The sequence below is a fragment of the Perna viridis genome, chromosome 1 (assembly GCF_037379345.1).
Source record: "Perna viridis isolate PV_CMFRI_1.1 ecotype Kerala chromosome 1, ASM3737934v1, whole genome shotgun sequence".
Classification (NCBI taxonomy): domain Eukaryota; kingdom Metazoa; phylum Mollusca; class Bivalvia; order Mytilida; family Mytilidae; genus Perna; species Perna viridis.
The window spans coordinates 33,023,203-33,040,433 of NC_142445.1; the positions used below are offsets into that span (position 1 = coordinate 33,023,203).

General features: G+C 35.4%; 2 protein-coding genes and 1 long non-coding RNA gene across 3 annotated transcripts; 2 read left to right on the forward strand and 1 right to left on the reverse strand.

Annotated features, from left to right (window-relative positions):
* Nucleotides 1-680: 680 nt before the first annotated feature.
* On the forward strand, nucleotides 681-8,871 carry LOC148628434 (uncharacterized). Its single transcript, XM_088564614.1, has 7 exons — nucleotides 681-768; nucleotides 1,765-5,864; nucleotides 6,123-6,489; nucleotides 7,040-7,180; nucleotides 7,500-7,521; nucleotides 7,926-8,191; nucleotides 8,711-8,871. Exons 2-7 carry the CDS (start codon nucleotides 5,539-5,541, stop codon nucleotides 8,723-8,725), a joined length of 1,137 nt encoding a protein of 378 aa, XP_088420740.1. The 5' UTR covers nucleotides 681-768; nucleotides 1,765-5,538; the 3' UTR covers nucleotides 8,726-8,871.
* On the forward strand, nucleotides 686-14,379 carry LOC148628435 (uncharacterized). The gene is made up of 2 exons (XR_015923497.1): nucleotides 686-804; nucleotides 13,073-14,379. It is a non-coding gene; the product is annotated as an uncharacterized LOC148628435 (long non-coding RNA).
* On the reverse strand, nucleotides 9,578-12,230 carry LOC148628436 (uncharacterized). The gene is made up of 2 exons (XM_088564615.1): nucleotides 11,925-12,230; nucleotides 9,578-10,480 (listed from the first exon to the last, which is right to left on the reverse strand). The coding sequence occupies exons 1-2, from the start codon at nucleotides 12,228-12,230 to the stop codon at nucleotides 9,578-9,580; spliced, it is 1,209 nt and encodes a 402-aa protein (XP_088420741.1).
* Nucleotides 14,380-17,231: the final 2,852 nt, after the last annotated feature.

Sequence of the window (17,231 nt, forward strand, 5' to 3'; positions counted from 1 at the left end):
GTATTGTGATATAAATAACAAAAATTCTGTCATAGCAAATATCATTTATCAGCAACTATTAACTTTTTTTCTTTCAAGCACAAAAAAAAAAAAAAAAAAATGCTATCCGGGGGCTTTGTATTTCTCTCGGGCTCTTTTTAGTAAGAAATGAAAATAATTATTTCAAATCCTTGTGTTGTTCGTAAAGCCGCTTACCGTTGGATAGAAATGAAGACTAAAGAAGACCAGTAAAAACCAAATATGTTTGTAGCTAAAATTAGCTAAATGTTTGTGACAATATGATGAAAACAGAAATATTGATCTGCACTGTAATAGTACAAAATAAACTTTGTACCACACTGTAAATAAATATATTATAATTAAACTCTCTAATATGTAAAATAGGTATTTGAACAGTATAGTTTTGTTTCGCTGCGCTCGACATATTTTCATGTCTTAGTATTTAACACCTCTAAATAAATGTTAGAAAAATAGATCTACATATTTAATACTGTAAACTTCGCTGAGCTCAAATGTAATTGTGTGTATATATGCGTGTATACTATTATGTGTCAATTGAGATTATCAAGTCACACCAGTTAAAAGAATGAAATATGAGAATGGTACCAGCTGGTTTGCCGCAGTGAAGAAAATACTACTTATGTACGGTGTTAAATTCTTCGTTGGTTATCAACTATACCATTGCACTTCCGAGTGTCTCGGGAATGACAGAAGGACGAAAACGAAGAAGAGAGAGTCGAAGCGCAGCAAGAAGAGACACAGACGAGAGTAAGAAGACAAGAACGAAGCAAATTGAGTATATTGGTAGTTTTTTCATGTAAGGTCAAGGTCACCGGTGTTTCAATTCGACCAGTAACACAACAAATGGCGCTGACAAGCAGTCCTCTGTGAGAAATTAGGTTCCAGTGAATTTTTTGCTTTCCCATGTCTTCGATACAGACGATACATTGATGCTAAAATACATGTACACATTTTTGTACATGCATAAGTCCAGAGGGGAAAAATAGATGAAAATCGATCTTAGTGATGAGATAAAAGCTCAGTAGGGTGACATAGATAAAAGTATAAATAACAAGATGTGCTGACTGAAAACATAAGCTAAAACAGTAAAAGTGTAGATGTGATAAAAACAAATAAAAAAAAACAGTGACACCATTTTTACATTTGCAAAAAAACAACTGTTGCAACGTCATTTTATGGAACGCCCACACTCTCTGATGAGATACACATTTGTTTACGTGTTGTCAATTTCATATTACTTTCTGTGGGTTTATAATTACATGTGGTCATTTTGTATTTACGTTATGTAGGTACATCTTTATATGAAGTCGTTTTGTTTTTATGTTCTGCCATTTCGTCTTTACGTTCTGTCATTTCGTCTTTACGTTCTGACATTTTGCCTTTACGTTCTGTCGTTTTATGATTACGTTATGTCATCATGTATTTACGTTATAGGGATTTATCTTTACGTGCAGTGATTTTTTTTATTACGTGAGGTCGTTTCGTCTTTACTTTATGTCGATCTCTCATTACTTTATGTGCAGCTTTCGTTTCTTTACGTGCAGTGATTTCTTCTTTACGTGCAGTGACTTCTTCTATACGTGATGTGGACAAAAATATCTTAAAGACGTGTCAACCCGGAACTTTTCAATCGTGTAAACTTCAAGTCAGACCGTAAACCGCAAAATGGACGTCACAATACCGATTAAAAAAGTGCTGGACGCAATAAATTTGGGAATTCTATCTAATAACTTTATTGAACAGAAAATAGACTCCCTGGAGACATGTCATATGCTCAAGGACAAGCAGTTAGAGCGGTTAGGTCTGGTCACAATAGGCGATCGGGTCCGTTTTAGGGATGCTGCAAGTCGCAATCAGGGTAAGTTAACACAAGTAAGTTTAATCATTCCTGATTGACCCTCATTTCAAAGTCGGCCTTTTCTATCATTTCAAGAACCCTTGCCCTTGAACCTGTATCGGGCCTTAGGGACCCTGGGGTGGATCAAGATACTTTGAAAAGGGGGTCCACATAAGGGGGTTCCAGGTTATTTGCTCATTTCTGCCTAAATTTTGCACGAAACATTTTTTTCTTCAAATGGATTGTTTAAGCCTATGGAAACCGCCTGACGAGTTGGTCTGTGCATTCCACTATAATTGCCCGGCCCTTTGAGGCTTGCCATAGGTCTCAATATCGTATTAATTTTCCCATAGACTTCTATAGTGAAGTGCATATTTTTAGGATTTAAAAAAAAAAAACAAATATGTAAATTGATTCAATAAAACTTTCACTTATGTCATGTGAAAAAAATAATTTCCCACAAAGAAAGTAGGAAGATCGGACTGAAAAATAGTCTTGAACTATAAAAAGCCATTTTCTGTACTTTCACTTTCGTTTTGCATTCATCAAACCAACCTTTTCAGGGGAACATTTTTATGTTATTCTGTTAGAATATGAGCCCCGTGCTGGTCCGGGTGTCAAAAGAATAGGCCTGCAGCAGCGCTAAGCCTGTCGTAAAAGGCGACTAAATAGTGCTCAGAAACCTAGCCAGGGGCTAGGCGCTTTGCCCCAGGTGGTGGAATGGGGTACCCTGGCGTGTTACATGCTGGGGTTGTCAGGCTATAATACGGAAAACCTGACCGCAAACTGTAGTGGTGCACCGTGTTGGGAAAGATGTCACGTTCCTCGCACGTTAAAGAACCCTGCTGTGGTATTCGATAGGAGTAGGTACCTTTGCGATCCGCCACAGGAGGCTAAATTGCCCAACCTTACCCATCCTTCCCTTTTTCTAGTGACAATCAAAATTTTTCAACCCAATTATCCTTGTGTCCCATCCCGTTTTTTTTCATTTCATCATTTCATGTTCATTTTATCATCCATTTGATGTTCATCCTCTGAATATAGCTGAAATATTGCTGTTCGGACGTTAAGCTAAAAACCACTAACTCCACTTCCCATAGGCTTCTATGCTAATGTCACAATATTCAATGGCTTCTCTAGACTTTACTTTAACTTTAACCTGCAGAGGACTATATATCAGCATGATTCTACATATGTCAGCTCACAATCCTCAGAATGGCATGTGGGGTTAGCAGACTTGCAGTGCAGTACTGGTCACCGGAAGTGAAGTGTCTATAAATAGCATGGGAAATCCCAGTGTTTTCACAAGATAGGGGTATATTTAGAAATCATTATGGAGATTAGGCTTCACATCACAAGAAGCAAAATGCACCTATAAAATGTACAGAAATGTTTTTCCTATCAGAAACTGTTTAAATTTTTTAAATGAGATGAGGACTTTTTTCACAGCACTATGAGGAACAGGGGTAATTTCTGCGTAGGACTATTTTTGCGTACGTTCCAAATGCTCATTGGTTGAATTGGTGGTCTGTAACCTTAAACCTCAACAATCAATCAATCAATCGTATAATATGATGTTTGCTCTATTTAATAAGTCATTGTTCATATCTTTTGACAAAACATTAGTTTGTAGAGAGGCAAAAAGAAAATGTACTATATTTTTATAGCCTCTTTATTTTGACGTACACCCGCTCAGGGATATGCAATGCGATACTGGTACCCATAGGGTGTACTATACAGTTTCATTAAGGCGCAATGTTTCGCACACCATGTTACCCCCGTCAAATTTAGTAAAACTTAAGATTAAGAGTTGAAATTTGGTGGATATATTGTTTAAATGTAGATAAGTATTTTTTACATAGACTGATGTAATATATGTTATGGTAAACAGGTGTAATTTAAATGAAGAATGGTATCCGGAATGTTTCAGTCCCCTGCCGTATTAGGTTCTCTCCTCAGCATCAGATGGCTGATTTTCTAGGTAGAACGTTAACGGTACTATTTATTTCCCATAGGCGACCAAAGTGAAACTTTTGAAAAATTCACTCCTTTAAAACAATGACGATCTATAGACTGACTTTTTTCCAGTAATATCTTCATTTCCGTAGCTAAAAAAATTGCGATCATAGCAAAACCGTCTCGATTCTTTGGTATTTTAAGCAGATGATGTTTGGGGTCAAAGTTCCCCCCTTTTCTGCAAATGCAAATGGTAAAAACTCATAATATTTATATAAAATAGTTTAAAAAAAAATATAAAGCAATTTTTCAAAAGTATGATAATGCTAGAGCCTGGAATTAATAAAACATTTTGGGTATCAGCACGATGTGTCCAATCAGTGTCCGGAAGTATTTACTTAAGTAGGGTACACTAAAGGCCAACCTAAAATAATGAGAAATAATACCGTTCTACCTATACCGACTTCCTGAAACTTAACATCTTAAATCGAAGTCATATTATGAGTCGCATATTATTTTTGAGATTTTCTAAAATGAAATCAGTTCTTTTTTTCCATTTGTCTAAGCCTCACAAGCATTTTTCTATACGTACTCCCTCTTACACGAAGTAAGATTTTTGACATGGCTGTAGTAATATATGATATTTTTGGTTTATGCTTTGGAATCATCATAAGTTGTTGTCAGAACCTTTTTAAATCTAAATACCTTATTTCACACGAACTTTTGGAACTAAAATTGTGAGAGAATGAATCGGAAAGGGTCTTATTATTTTTACCCTTTCTCCACCTACTCTAAGCATGCTTTCATCCTGTGGTAGTGTATAAGTGCCTGATATTTTATAAAACATAGTATTTGGCTGTTAGTTTTGGAAAGGCATCCCTGATTTTTACAAAAAATCAGTAATATTTTTTTCAGTATGTGACATGCATCATTAATTGGATCCTCTATCCTACATAATAACACCTAGATGAACTGTCCCGTACTATCATACATCGTGTACTAAGTTACAGCCATAGATTAGTCCTACGAGGAGGAATGACCCGGTCAGCGAAAGCTATATTTTCATATAGCTTAGTTGGCCGAGTGGTCTAGGGCGCTGGACTTTGTGCAGGCGATGTTTCCATAGATGTCACAGCGGTACCAGTTCGAGTCCCGCGGAGGGAACGACACAAAATTTGCATCGCAAATTTGACAGTTCTAATATCGCTGGGAATTTTTCAGACCCTTCTATAAATTTACGTTATCTTCCCTGTATCAACTTGATCCGATGGAGCAGTGTAGCGAATAGAGTCGTCACATTCTGAGACGTTTATAGACTTTTAATTTTTTTTCCTCTCAAATTTGAGAAGTTTCTTATTCGGAAAAATGTCTTGAAAACTGTAATCGAACAAAGAAAACGAAATGGTGAAATGACCATCAGCTCTATCACCAATAAAAGATCAATCCTGATAAAATTGGAAGGTACACTGCACTCAAAAAGAAGTGGATATACTGTTTAACCCTTGTCCGCCCGTCTCTCCGTCGCACCTTTTTGTAACGGTTTTCTCTACAACTATATTTTCACAATCAACTTATAGGTAAAACATCGGAGACAGGTTTACCAACAGGACCAATAGTACCAGACTCTCTCTTTCACACACGTAGTCAGTCAGTTTCAAGACCCACAAAGAGCAAGAAAAAAGTTAAGACTTGGACAAATACTTTTTTGTCTAGCTGACAAAGAGATGGATTCTGTACCAAACAGTAGCGTGAAGGCCGAGTTACAGAGGGCAGGATTAGGACAAAAAAGAATCCAACTCAATGCTAACGATACTAGTGAAATAGTACGTGAAACACTAACAGGTCCCTTAGGGTATCCCAAGTTGGCCTCTGGTGGCGGGTTTGAGTTGCTAACCTGCCAAAGCAACTGTAAAAGACTGACAGTAATCACCAGCAGCTGGGATGTGCAGTCTCTAAAGAGTACCGTAGGCAGCCAAACAAAAATTTACATAAGGCCTATTCAAAATAGTTTAGATATCAGTTGTATGGCAGTTGAGGGGAAATTAACGAAACGCATCTAAAAGAAGAATGCAAATTGTGTTTCAGACAAATCCCCATGACTGAACTTCGCGATCATATCAAAAACTGTAAGTCGGGAAATAATGAGAGAGATCCACCAGAGCCAGACAGAAATGACAGCAACGGAAACATTGAAAATGATAGCGATCTACCAGATCCCGCACTACCAGTCATACATGCTCCGAACAGAAGACAAACAAATGACAACCAAATTATTGCTGAATATCAAGTGCTTCTGATTGATCTACAGTCATCTGATGAAAATGATGCATATAATAGACTTAGGTATTGTACCACAGTCAACCAATGAACAGAGAGAAATTGAAGTACCACAAACTATAGATGAAACTAAAGTAGAATATATTATACAAATTGCTAAAAACTGTATAGAGTTTTGTATAAGCAACAGTGTAACAGATCCAACAGAAACGCTGAGGTATATTCAATCACAGATAGTGACTGGAAGAAAACTCGACATCGAATATTTATCTAGAAATAAAGAAGGGGAAACCAATTTCATTTGTATAGATAGGGCGAACCTTCTTCCCACAGTATTTGAAGAAATTGCCGCTATTGATGACTACAGAAAAACACTAGTGGTTCAGTTTTATGAAGAGGTAATTTGTATTAGTTTATCCCGCTTCCCGGCTGTTGATCTATTTGTCAACTTTATTTTTATCTAATTGTTAAACATGCATGCATACTCTTGCAATCGGCTTTGTTTCCAGGTGATAATTTGGGAACTGATGTAAGGATTTTTCGAATAACTATTTGTTTAGTATTATAAACTACAGACCAATTCGATTAATTTAAAAGCTAAATCCAGTTTGTAGGTTTTGATTTATAAATGCCGTTTTGAACATTTGCCCCCCCCCCCCATTTAGTGATTTAAAAAAGTCATGAGAGCCCTTCATATATTTTTTCTCTCCACAATTGTGTCATGCAGATAAATATGTATTTAAAGCATAATTCCATTCGTCACTTTCAAGTAATGCTGTTTTTAACCTTTGCCACCCTCTTTCCTTTTTAACGTTGATAATAGACTTATGGCAACGTAAGGTAGGGCGTAGATTGTGTGTGTATTTTATTACTTAAAGGATGGGAACGTGTATAAGGAAACGTTTTAAATATATGCGCTTGTTTGATGTAGTTCTATATTCTTTTCAGTCAGCAGTAGACCTTTGTGGCCCGAGAAAAGAGTTTTTTGCTCTGGTTCTTCACGACATTAATGTTAGATATTTCGACCCAGTCCGAGAGTTCTCACCAGATTACAAAAATGTTGGTTCAATAATGGGTATGCATTTTCATGTCAGATAGTTGAAGTACGCGATGGCGTTTTTAAATGACCAGATTATTGAAGACTTTATATGATTTTTTTTTCTTCTGATACCACTCCTTGATTATATTCCTAATGATGGTTTTACGTAGCCAAATGTAATGTTCTCTGAAGTTTGGTTTTTTGTTTAAACGAGAAAAATGTGATTGGTATCAGTTGATTAAAATATAATAATTTACAAATATGATAGTTTTTGTAGGCATTATCATAAGAAATTGACTGCCCGAGGGACAGTGACATTGCCTGAAATACTGATTGAGTCAAAGGCGATGGCATTGTCAATTTTTAAAGGCAATATCACTCCCCACTGACAGTCAGTTAATATGATGTGCTTCAAAGCTCTTAAATAACTACTACCGGGGAAGAAAGCAGAAACGGGAAATATGTATAAGAGACAATAACCCTACCAAAAAGGGAAAAAAAACCGTCAAGGAAGACTACGAGTTTTCGATGAACGATAAGAAAATTCCAATACCCAGACTCTGCCTTCAACTGTCTCCTGAAACGATAGGTGCTCCAGTTAAGCGAAACAGATACCATGCTATACCCGATAAATACTACAAAAAGTAGTCTCAAAATGACACAAGCAAAACACACCCAACTTAGCCAACCAACTATAATTTATGGTTCATAATTCGTGTTTTGGAATGAGGGAAGTCTTGATAATCTTGAAACAATATCAGAAAATGTGACGGAAAAAATGTCTGTTGATGTAAGTACACAGTATAGTAGTAGATCTAGCTGCTTATTTACTTTGTACATATAAGAATACTAATGTCACACGAGAAAAAGATTTTCACCTGATAATTCACAATGTCATGAAAAATGCGTTTTGTTTTGTTACAATATTGAGCCTTCTTCAAAATGGGAAACTTCCACTACTATTAAATCCAGAACTTGTTGAAGAAGTTTTCAATTCAGATCGCCCAAGAAAGTTCGTTCAGGACCTTAGAAAAGATTTGGATGCTCTTGGATTGTTTCAGGTATATACATGCGTTGAATAAATATATGTATATATATATATATATATATATATATATATATATATATATATATTAACGCGAATGTGAAAAAATAGGCTGCTTTCAGGGCAGGATTTTGGGCAGAACACGTACATACACTTCTTGAGACATTCAGATTTTACTTGCATGTTATGATGAACCCTTATACACTCCTTGAAACGTTTACGTTTCCCATTTTAACGTTCGTGCACCGTTTATCGTGCATTTACACATCGTTTTACGTTCGTTTATTTGCACGATTAACGCACGATAGGAGCGTTCGTTTAAACGCACGCTGGGAGCATTCGTTTAAACGCACGATAGTTTATTTCTGTACTTTGATTATTTCCTTGAATCAACTGTTATTATTATTTTTGTTGCTATTATTAATTTGTATATTTGCATTCATTCTAAATTATATTTTTTTTATTTCGTCATTATTTGTTAAAATTATTATTTTTCATCGTTCGTTTATTGTTATTTTCCTTTTTATTGATTTAGGTGGGAGAAAGTTAGCAGAACTTGAGGAGTGTTCTGCGATTTGTTACAGGAACAGAAGAAGAGCCCTGCTTAGGCTTTTTGCTTCACCCTTCCCTAGAATTTGTAGAAAGTGATTCATGTCTTCCTACTGCCAACACCTGTGTCCATCGGCTAAACATAACAATACCAGCTGATGGGTTGGGACAACCGTCTGACGAGATTTTATTCAGTTTATTTGATTATGCCTTTTGTAACCAGTTTTTTGGACTCAAATAATTTTACTTGAAGGACAGGATACCCCTGTCTCTAATTAACACTGAATTATTTTGATTTATTTCTATTTTTTTCTGTTTGATGGGTCTTAGCAGAAACATTGTTTTTTATTATTACTTAGAGTTACGTGTGTGCTAGGCTAAATTTATATTGCATCTAAAGCAAAGTTAAGTGCTCATCTTTGTACACCGACGAATGGTAAAATTGCAAATGATTGAATTACATAAGACTATTTACATTTAAACAGATTGTCAAAAGAATAATTGTTCTTAACATCCTCAAGGTTTTTTTGTTTGACAGATACACAGTAAAACGTCAGACTGATCGCATGAAACCTATTAAATGTACACCAAAGTACATTGTTACTATCATTATAACAAAAAATATGAATTTATTTAAAAAAAAAAGCCTTCAAGGTAGTGGAAGAGCTGAATTTATATAAAAATAAACCACTTTCAAAGCTGAATTAAAATTTATTTCATAAGGCATGAATCCTTCATACATGTACAGATATGCTTTAGCCATCTGTAAGGAGAAAATGGTACTTGTAACTGATAAAACTTGAGTTTAAGTGACTGACTTCAAATAAGAAGCATTGGGGAAAGTGAAACTGCTTCACAATTGTATGTGTTGGCTACGTTCAATTATTCCCAATGCCCTTAGGTAAATGTCTATTCCAAAGTTCGATGATATCCAATCTTTAGCACAACGTTGATTTAGAATTCGTTGCTGGTTTTCTTGATTATCAACAAAGATGGTCGGCTCATCAAATATTGGTCTTGGGTTTTCTTCATTATCGGAAACATTCGATGTACTAATAGGTCCTTCGGCACCGTAATTCTCTGCTTCTTGGGTCAGTGAGAAAGGCACGGGATTGTTCATGGATCCTGCAGTGAATAATCTCATTGGTGATGATCGTGCAGTGCGTACTCTGTGATTATTCCAGTCTTCCTTCCAAACGGAAAGCTTTTCATTTAGCTTTGTCAAATATACATGGTGAAGAGCAAATATGTGGAGATCATTCATTATGTCGAGAATATCTTGTTCCTCCATGAATTGAAAAAGGCGATAATAAAAGAAAAGGACACCTTCAAATACATCTCGCCATAGTCGCTCGATACGTTGATTATGAGTACTCTTTCCAGTTATCATTGGTTTCGCATCAGATCCACGCATATTTGTCATGTATTGGGCAACCTTAAGATTTTCTAATCCTTTATCTGATCTTACTCTCAAATGTAGGCCGTTTTCATTGACTCCATTAAGAAAACATTTCAAAACCGTACAAGCTTTGTTGTTATCTGTACAATTAAGGAAAGTAATAAAGCGACTGAAGCCGTCGATTCCGCCTACAATAACAAAATGCCACCTTATAAGCTTATGATTAGTATCAATATGCCATAAGTGATTTACTCCTGATACATTATATATTCTTCTTGATAGGCGTCTGGTTTTCCTATTGTTTATAGCGACTTCATCTAGGCGGTGAAGGCTGTCTCTTATGCGACATCTTGGAACCTATAAAATACATGTATTATAAAACTTTATGGTGACAGCTCTACTAGCAAAGTAATCAAATTGTCATTTATTGGTATTTCTGCTGTATAGAAACCTGTTCCTATCAGTTTTATTTTTAACTTGATATACATATAACCACTTAGCTAACTGGTTTTCTTTTAGGTTCATTTTTCACCCATGCAATCACTGTGTAGGGGCGGAGCAAGTAAGGAATTATAGACCAAAACATTATATACTGAATAAATTCCCAAGTAGATTTTTAAAATTTTTTATAGGAAGTAAACCAATTTATGTTATACTTCATACAAAAGTCTAGAATTTCTATTGGAGTATTGCGTCTTGGGTGATATATTAATTTCGTGTAGTATTCCAGTGCAACACTTTCTTCCACAGGAGCCTATGTGTATAGCTGAAAACCATATTTAGATATATTTACTTCGTGTGGTACATGTAGTCTTTTGTAACACCCTCTATTAAAGGCACTAAATGTGCATAAAAAGTACAACCAAACCAATATATAAGGGTGTGTAGTAAATGATGGTTTCAAAATTGTAATTTAATTTGCTTATTTAAATGAATTATAACAATAGGAAACATCGATCTGATATATCAATACTTAAACTTTTATAACCCATTTTAATCTTTGGTGCTGTCTATGAATTATCGTACTTCATCGTCAAAAATAAACTGAAAATGCAATTGACCATTAACTACATTAAATGCTTTATACAATCAGTTCTGTTTCTACATTGGTTTTGAAAGGGAATACATAAAATAACGAAGTATCAACGTACAGCAAAATTCCAACAGCCAAAACTACAAAGGAAATTGTGTAGCAAATCATGTTAATTAAAATGATTGATAATATAATGCCAATCGAGGGATGGGTTGTGTAATGGAATACCCTTGTCTGTTCGTCCATCATTCCGTCCATCTCCAGTTATAGAAATTTCTCGGCTGCCACAAAATCGATTAATTTCAAATGAATTATATGTCCCGTGCCTTATGTATGTGATTTTGGACTAGTCAGATTTGAACTTCCTGTTAAAGGGAACTTTGAATTTTTAACACCTGTTCTCGTACAACACTTCTCTAGCGGGGCCGGTTCGGAGGTGTTTCCGGTGGTGGTTTTTCAGCGCTTGAAGGTAGAACGTTACCATTTATCTCCGAACCGCTACCGCTCGAGAGGTGTTGTTCGTGGTGTGTTTTATATTGAAAATTATTGTCACGAAAATCTCGGCTTCAACAGAATGAAAAGAGAGATCATAACTCTAACGTTGCAAACACATTAAATTTTAACTATAATGCCAAATGTATTTTCTCTATGGCCTCATATGAAATGTTTAAAGCTAACTCGTACCAGAATAGATAATGAGACAATATTTCATCTTAACAACTTTGAAATTAAAATTTTGCATAATTCTTACAAATGTGTAATACTAACCTTGGTTCCCTTTTTACGAAGAATCTGGCGTAGCATGACTTCACCACAACGTGGAAATGCCGTCGTAATGTCTTTCACACGCTGATCCAAAATGTGATCTTCTATACAATCAAACTGGTACTTGCTAATGTTGTAGGACCTGAATTTTCGGTAAATAGTACTCTCTGAAACTGACAGAATATTGCTCATGTCAAAAATGGTAAAGTTTGACTCTATAAGACCTACGAGTACTTCCTTTGGAATGTCAAATTTTAGAGTATTTCCTATCTTTGGTGGTTTGTCTTTGCCAAAGGTTAAGCATTCCATTCTAATTTTTTATCATTTCTGCCCTGTCCTTTACGCCTAAGCATTCCATTTCGTAAATTGAAAGCTTTCCAACAATATCTCGGCTCACTTTTCCTTTTTTGAAGGATTCTACAAGTCTTTCGAGCCCTAGCTTTCTTAAAATGTCTTCTATGTTTACAAAATAAACGCGATACTAGAAATTAAGCCGCGCAGAAAAGTTCCGGTTGGTATCTTCGTCAAAAGATAGTGCCTGCATAACGTAAATAAAAAAACAATGTACGTAAATAAGAAACCACAACACGTAAAGAAGGAATCACTGCACGTAAAGATTGAAAGAATGAACATAAAGTAATGAGAGATCGACATAAAGTGAAGACGAAACGACCTCACGTAATAAAAAAAACCACTGCATGTAAAGATAAATCTACATAACGTAAATATACGTTGACATAACGTAATTATAAAACGACATAATGTAAAGACGAAAAGAGAGAACGTAAAGACGAAATGACTGGACGTAAAGAAAAAAAGACATAATGTAAAGATGTTTTTAAATAACGTAAATAGAAAATAACCCCATGTAATTATTAACCACAGCAAGTAATAGAAAACTGACAACACGTAAATAAATGTCTATCTCATCAGACAGTTTAGGCGTTCCATATCATTTGATGAAAATAATAGGTGACTGTTAATGAATAAATTTTCTTAATAAAAGCAAGAATATTGAAAGTACTGCCAGAATTAAAACTTATTTTAAGAGAAATAAGTTTGAAAAAAAAGTCTAATCCATATTCCTTCGCATATCCGCTAGAATCTTGGTTCCCTTAATTACTCTTATTTCCACACCGTTCCACTTTCAGGCCCCAAATCCTGCACAACAAGTCAGCCACTTTCCAGATACAGAGTCTGATGTGAAGCTTCGACCATCTTATTTTTTTACAAACACCAACCAGGGGTTACAACCAATAAGTGAAAACCCACACACCAGATCTCGAGACTTACAATACCCATGTATTTACCCAATATTCAAGGATATACAGACAACCATCAACTTGTAATCAAGGTGGAGAGCCAAGTCGAAGTGCTCAGCAAACAATGTTGAAATTATTCAAAGTTGATTGAACAGAACATGTGGAGAACTGGTCAGCACTCCAAGTTATATTTGAGATTTTTGCTGATGCATTGAAGTGGACTGATCTGGAAAGATGTAATCAGCTGTGTTGGTGCCTAAGAGGTTCCGCCAGTAGGTATGGCACCAGTTCGATACAACACAATTCGCAAATAATATATGGTGAGTTATTAAAAAAAAGCGGAGCAGCGGTTTAATTATGGCAATGAAACTGAAACTCTTCAAGTCCAATTTGAAAGTGCCCGAAAAAGTACTGGCAAATCAACTGATGAATGGGCAGACCGATTGGCAGTATTAGCAGACAAGGCTTTTCGTGATGTACCATTGCAGTATGTATAATCTCAGATTATAACAAAATTCTTGCAATCCTCAACAAATAAAGCGGCTGGTAAAGTTCTGGTATAATGTAATATCAGTGTCTCTGCAGGGATAACAGGTGTCCTGTGCCATGCACAATTTAAATAAGAACACGAATGTGGTGGCATGAAGACCCGATTCATATGCAGGAGCTCAGTCTCCCATTGCAGACACTAGACTCGCATATGCGGCAGTGTCCCATAGCCAGACAGAACAAAAAAGTCATCTATGATATTACAATAAAGGTGTATGAATCTGAGTTATATCTTAGTTTATAATTTGTTCCTATAATTTTTCTAAGTATAAATTGGTATTTTGAACCAATTTTATAACTGCTTTTATACTGAAGACTTTTAACTATTTCTGAATCAGTTCATATGCTGATGTGTAAAGAATATTCTAGTCAATATATATTGCACTGATGTAAAATGTAACGATGGACATTTACCATGATGATTGACTAGTATGCATGAATCATGGACTAATTCAACAGCTGTGTGAGATTTGATGGCTGACATATATGTATAGACTTTCTGAGATGAGGATCTTGTATGAATTAATGTTTCTCCATAGAAGCACAACATACTTTACCTTTTTGTAAGCATATAATTATATGGATGCATTGTAATTCGTCGTAAAATCAACTTACAAGATTTGTATTAAAATAAAACATATAAAGTAGCCTGTAATCTTATTTTAGTGCGATTTTGCTTGGCATTATTTCTTGGATTTCATTAGAAATATAAAGTACAAGAAACAAGGGTAGACATTACAAAAATTATTACAGAAAACAAGATTTGTGTTGTACCAAAGCAGAAAACAATCTAAATATGATCTTATATGAAAGAGAACAACACATTCATTAGTGGAATGCTCTTTTGTAGCAAAGCAACCCACATGGCCAGAATAAGAACAATTTTCTGACTTGGGTCGTGGCTGTGTAATGGAGTGAATTATCATGACTAATTCCATAATTTTATTTGTTAAGCTATTTAATATTTACTCCTATTCTTCATCACCCTAGTTGAACTTAGCTTCAAAGTCAAATAATTGATTGTGTTGACAAGTTTAGTTCTTTCTTTCAGAGACCAGTTGATTATAGATATCCACTATATGCCTAAATACAGGTACTAAACATTGTATAGCATCGATACTTCACATGTGATTTGGTCTTCTTACTACAGGGTTTTCTCATTATTAGGTCAGTTTGACCTACATTTAAATAAAAAGTCTCAACCCACAATTTTTATATAAATTATTTAAAACATTTTAAAAACAAAAACAACATATAGACTAAAAGATTTAACTTGTATTTGAAGATGAATTAAAGCTTGTAATGTGAATCATCAGATTGACCATGACTGCATCTTGATCAAGCACAGGAAAAACTAGTGCCCTTTTTTCCAGAGGTTTTTGTAAGGCTTTTAAAGGTATTTCCAGCATTTTACATGACTATTGGTACTCAGTTTTATAACAAACATTGATATATTTATTGTGTTTAAAGCACACTGTTTGTCAGGTAAGCGATTCAGGCTCTTGAGAGCCTCTTATTTATTTATTATTATTATTTTACTTTTGTTAATCATGTACACATATGCTTATGAAACATATATACCCCACCGATAGCTCCAGTCGTGTGTAGTATGATGTCGCGTGCGTTCTTCTTTAAAAAAAAGCCGGTTTATCCCTAGTCATACACCTAAACTCTTAAATAATAAAAGAAAAATTTTTTTTTTATTTTCCTATTTTACTTTCTTTTATTTTACTACTTTGGCTTACATTTCTTATTAGCTGCTTTGGCTGTTCTTAAGTCCACGTGTAAATTTTGGATTTAACATTTACACTTGTTAAATTCTGAAAATTAACCAATCTAACCAATAATAATCAATCCACTTTACAAACTCAAAAAAAAAAAAAATTGGTCAATCCATTCACCAGAAGCATGGGCTGGAACGGTTTCGTGTGGCGTTAGTAAAACTGCGTACTAACGTCGCGTGTTAACATGGTAAAATCCGGGAACTACGCCCGGCTAGATAAGGCAGTCTAAATTTACACACACTTTTTGGCTCAGCATTCTAAATAAGCATGCACCTTTGGTAACTAAAATTCTAACATTATCAATTATTGAATTTGCACTTCACCTTTGGATATTAACCAAACCACACCCACTTGACTCTAAAACGCATACACTATTTGGCAATCTAAACCACACAGGTCTTCCGCCTTCTGGGTCCGACTGGTTGTCCTTGGCTCTTTTCCATCCAACTTGGCATTTTCCTCCTTTACGTGGTCCATTTTCATAATTTAATTTTTTCTCTTTAAACCATGCAGTAATTTTGTATTTAATAACTAACATTTCAGTTATTCATAATTTATATTTCCTTTTTCCTATTTTTTTTCTAAACATTTATTTATTATTTACTTTTACTATTTAATTATTAACTTATTATTTCTTTTATTTTGTTAAAGATACAATTTAAACAAATATCAAAATCATTGTAAAGCCCACCAAATTGGGCCGTCCGTGCTAGACCCGATAGGGTAGTCAAGGACGTTAAAACCCCCTTAGTAGTAGTTACCTGTTACCGTCCATGCGGCCCCGTGCAGGTCCGAGTGTTAAGAGAATAGGCCTGCAGCAGCGCTAAGCTTGTCGTAAAGGGCGACTAAATAGTGCCCAGAACCTTAGCCGGGGGCTAGGGCGCTCTGCCCACAGAGCAACTGGGATGTGTGCCCCAGGTGGTGGAATGGGGTACCCCTGGCGTGTTACATGCTGGGATTGTCAGGCTATAATACGGAAAACCTGACCGCAAACCATAGTGGTGCACCGTGTTAGGAAAGATGCCACGTTCCTCGCACGTTAAAGAACCAGACTGTGGTATTCTCCCGGAGTAGGAACCATAGGGCTCCGCCACAGGAGGCTAAATTGCCCGACCCTACCCACCTCTCCCTATTTCCAGTGGCAATCAAAATTTGTCGATACCATTGTCCTTGTGTCCCATCCCTTTTTCATTTCATTATCATTTCATGTTCATTTTATCATCAATTTCATGTTCATCCTCTGAATATAGCTGAAATATTGCTCCTCGGACGTTAAACCCCAACAAACAAACAAACAAAAATAAATTACGCAATCTCCTAATGTTATGATGAAAAATAGATATGGAGTTATTATTCAGACTCATTACTGTTAAGACTATGACTGAGGGGACCTGGATTTTCATGTATATCATCTGACAATAATATAAAAAATATATGCATGAGCACATAGTAGATATTCACATGATACATGGAAGTTATGCTGATAATGTTCTTAGTTTGTAACCATAATCGCATAACTAAATTATACAGTAAGTTATACATTGAAAAATTAAAATAGCGAAAACATTTTCTACATAATGGACGAGTCTTCATGTAGAAGATACCTATGGCTGCCCGATAAGATTCTAAGCTATTCATTATCTAACAAGGTGAAGTGCGAGAATCTCATTCTCGCTCATACATAACACATGAAAGGAAATAAATACGGAACAGCC

What these genes read in the sequence shown, in the direction of transcription:
- LOC148628436 (XM_088564615.1), bottom strand. Translation starts at nt 12,230, where the DNA reads ATGGAATGCTTAACCTTTGGCAAAGACAAACCACCAAAGATAGGAAAT. An exon ending in TTCGTAAAAAGGGAACCAAG is followed by an intron (nt 10,481 to 11,924) that starts GTTAGTATTACA and finishes TGTATTTTATAG; the next exon opens with GTTCCAAGATGTCGCATAAG.
- LOC148628434 (XM_088564614.1), top strand. Translation starts at nt 5,539, where the DNA reads ATGGATTCTGTACCAAACAGTAGCGTGAAGGCCGAGTTACAGAGGGCA. An exon ending in GTTGAGGGGAAATTAACGAA is followed by an intron (nt 5,865 to 6,122) that starts ACGCATCTAAAA and finishes ATTGATCTACAG; the next exon opens with TCATCTGATGAAAATGATGC. An exon ending in TAATGGGTATGCATTTTCAT is followed by an intron (nt 7,181 to 7,499) that starts GTCAGATAGTTG and finishes CAATTTTTAAAG; the next exon opens with GCAATATCACTCCCCACTGA.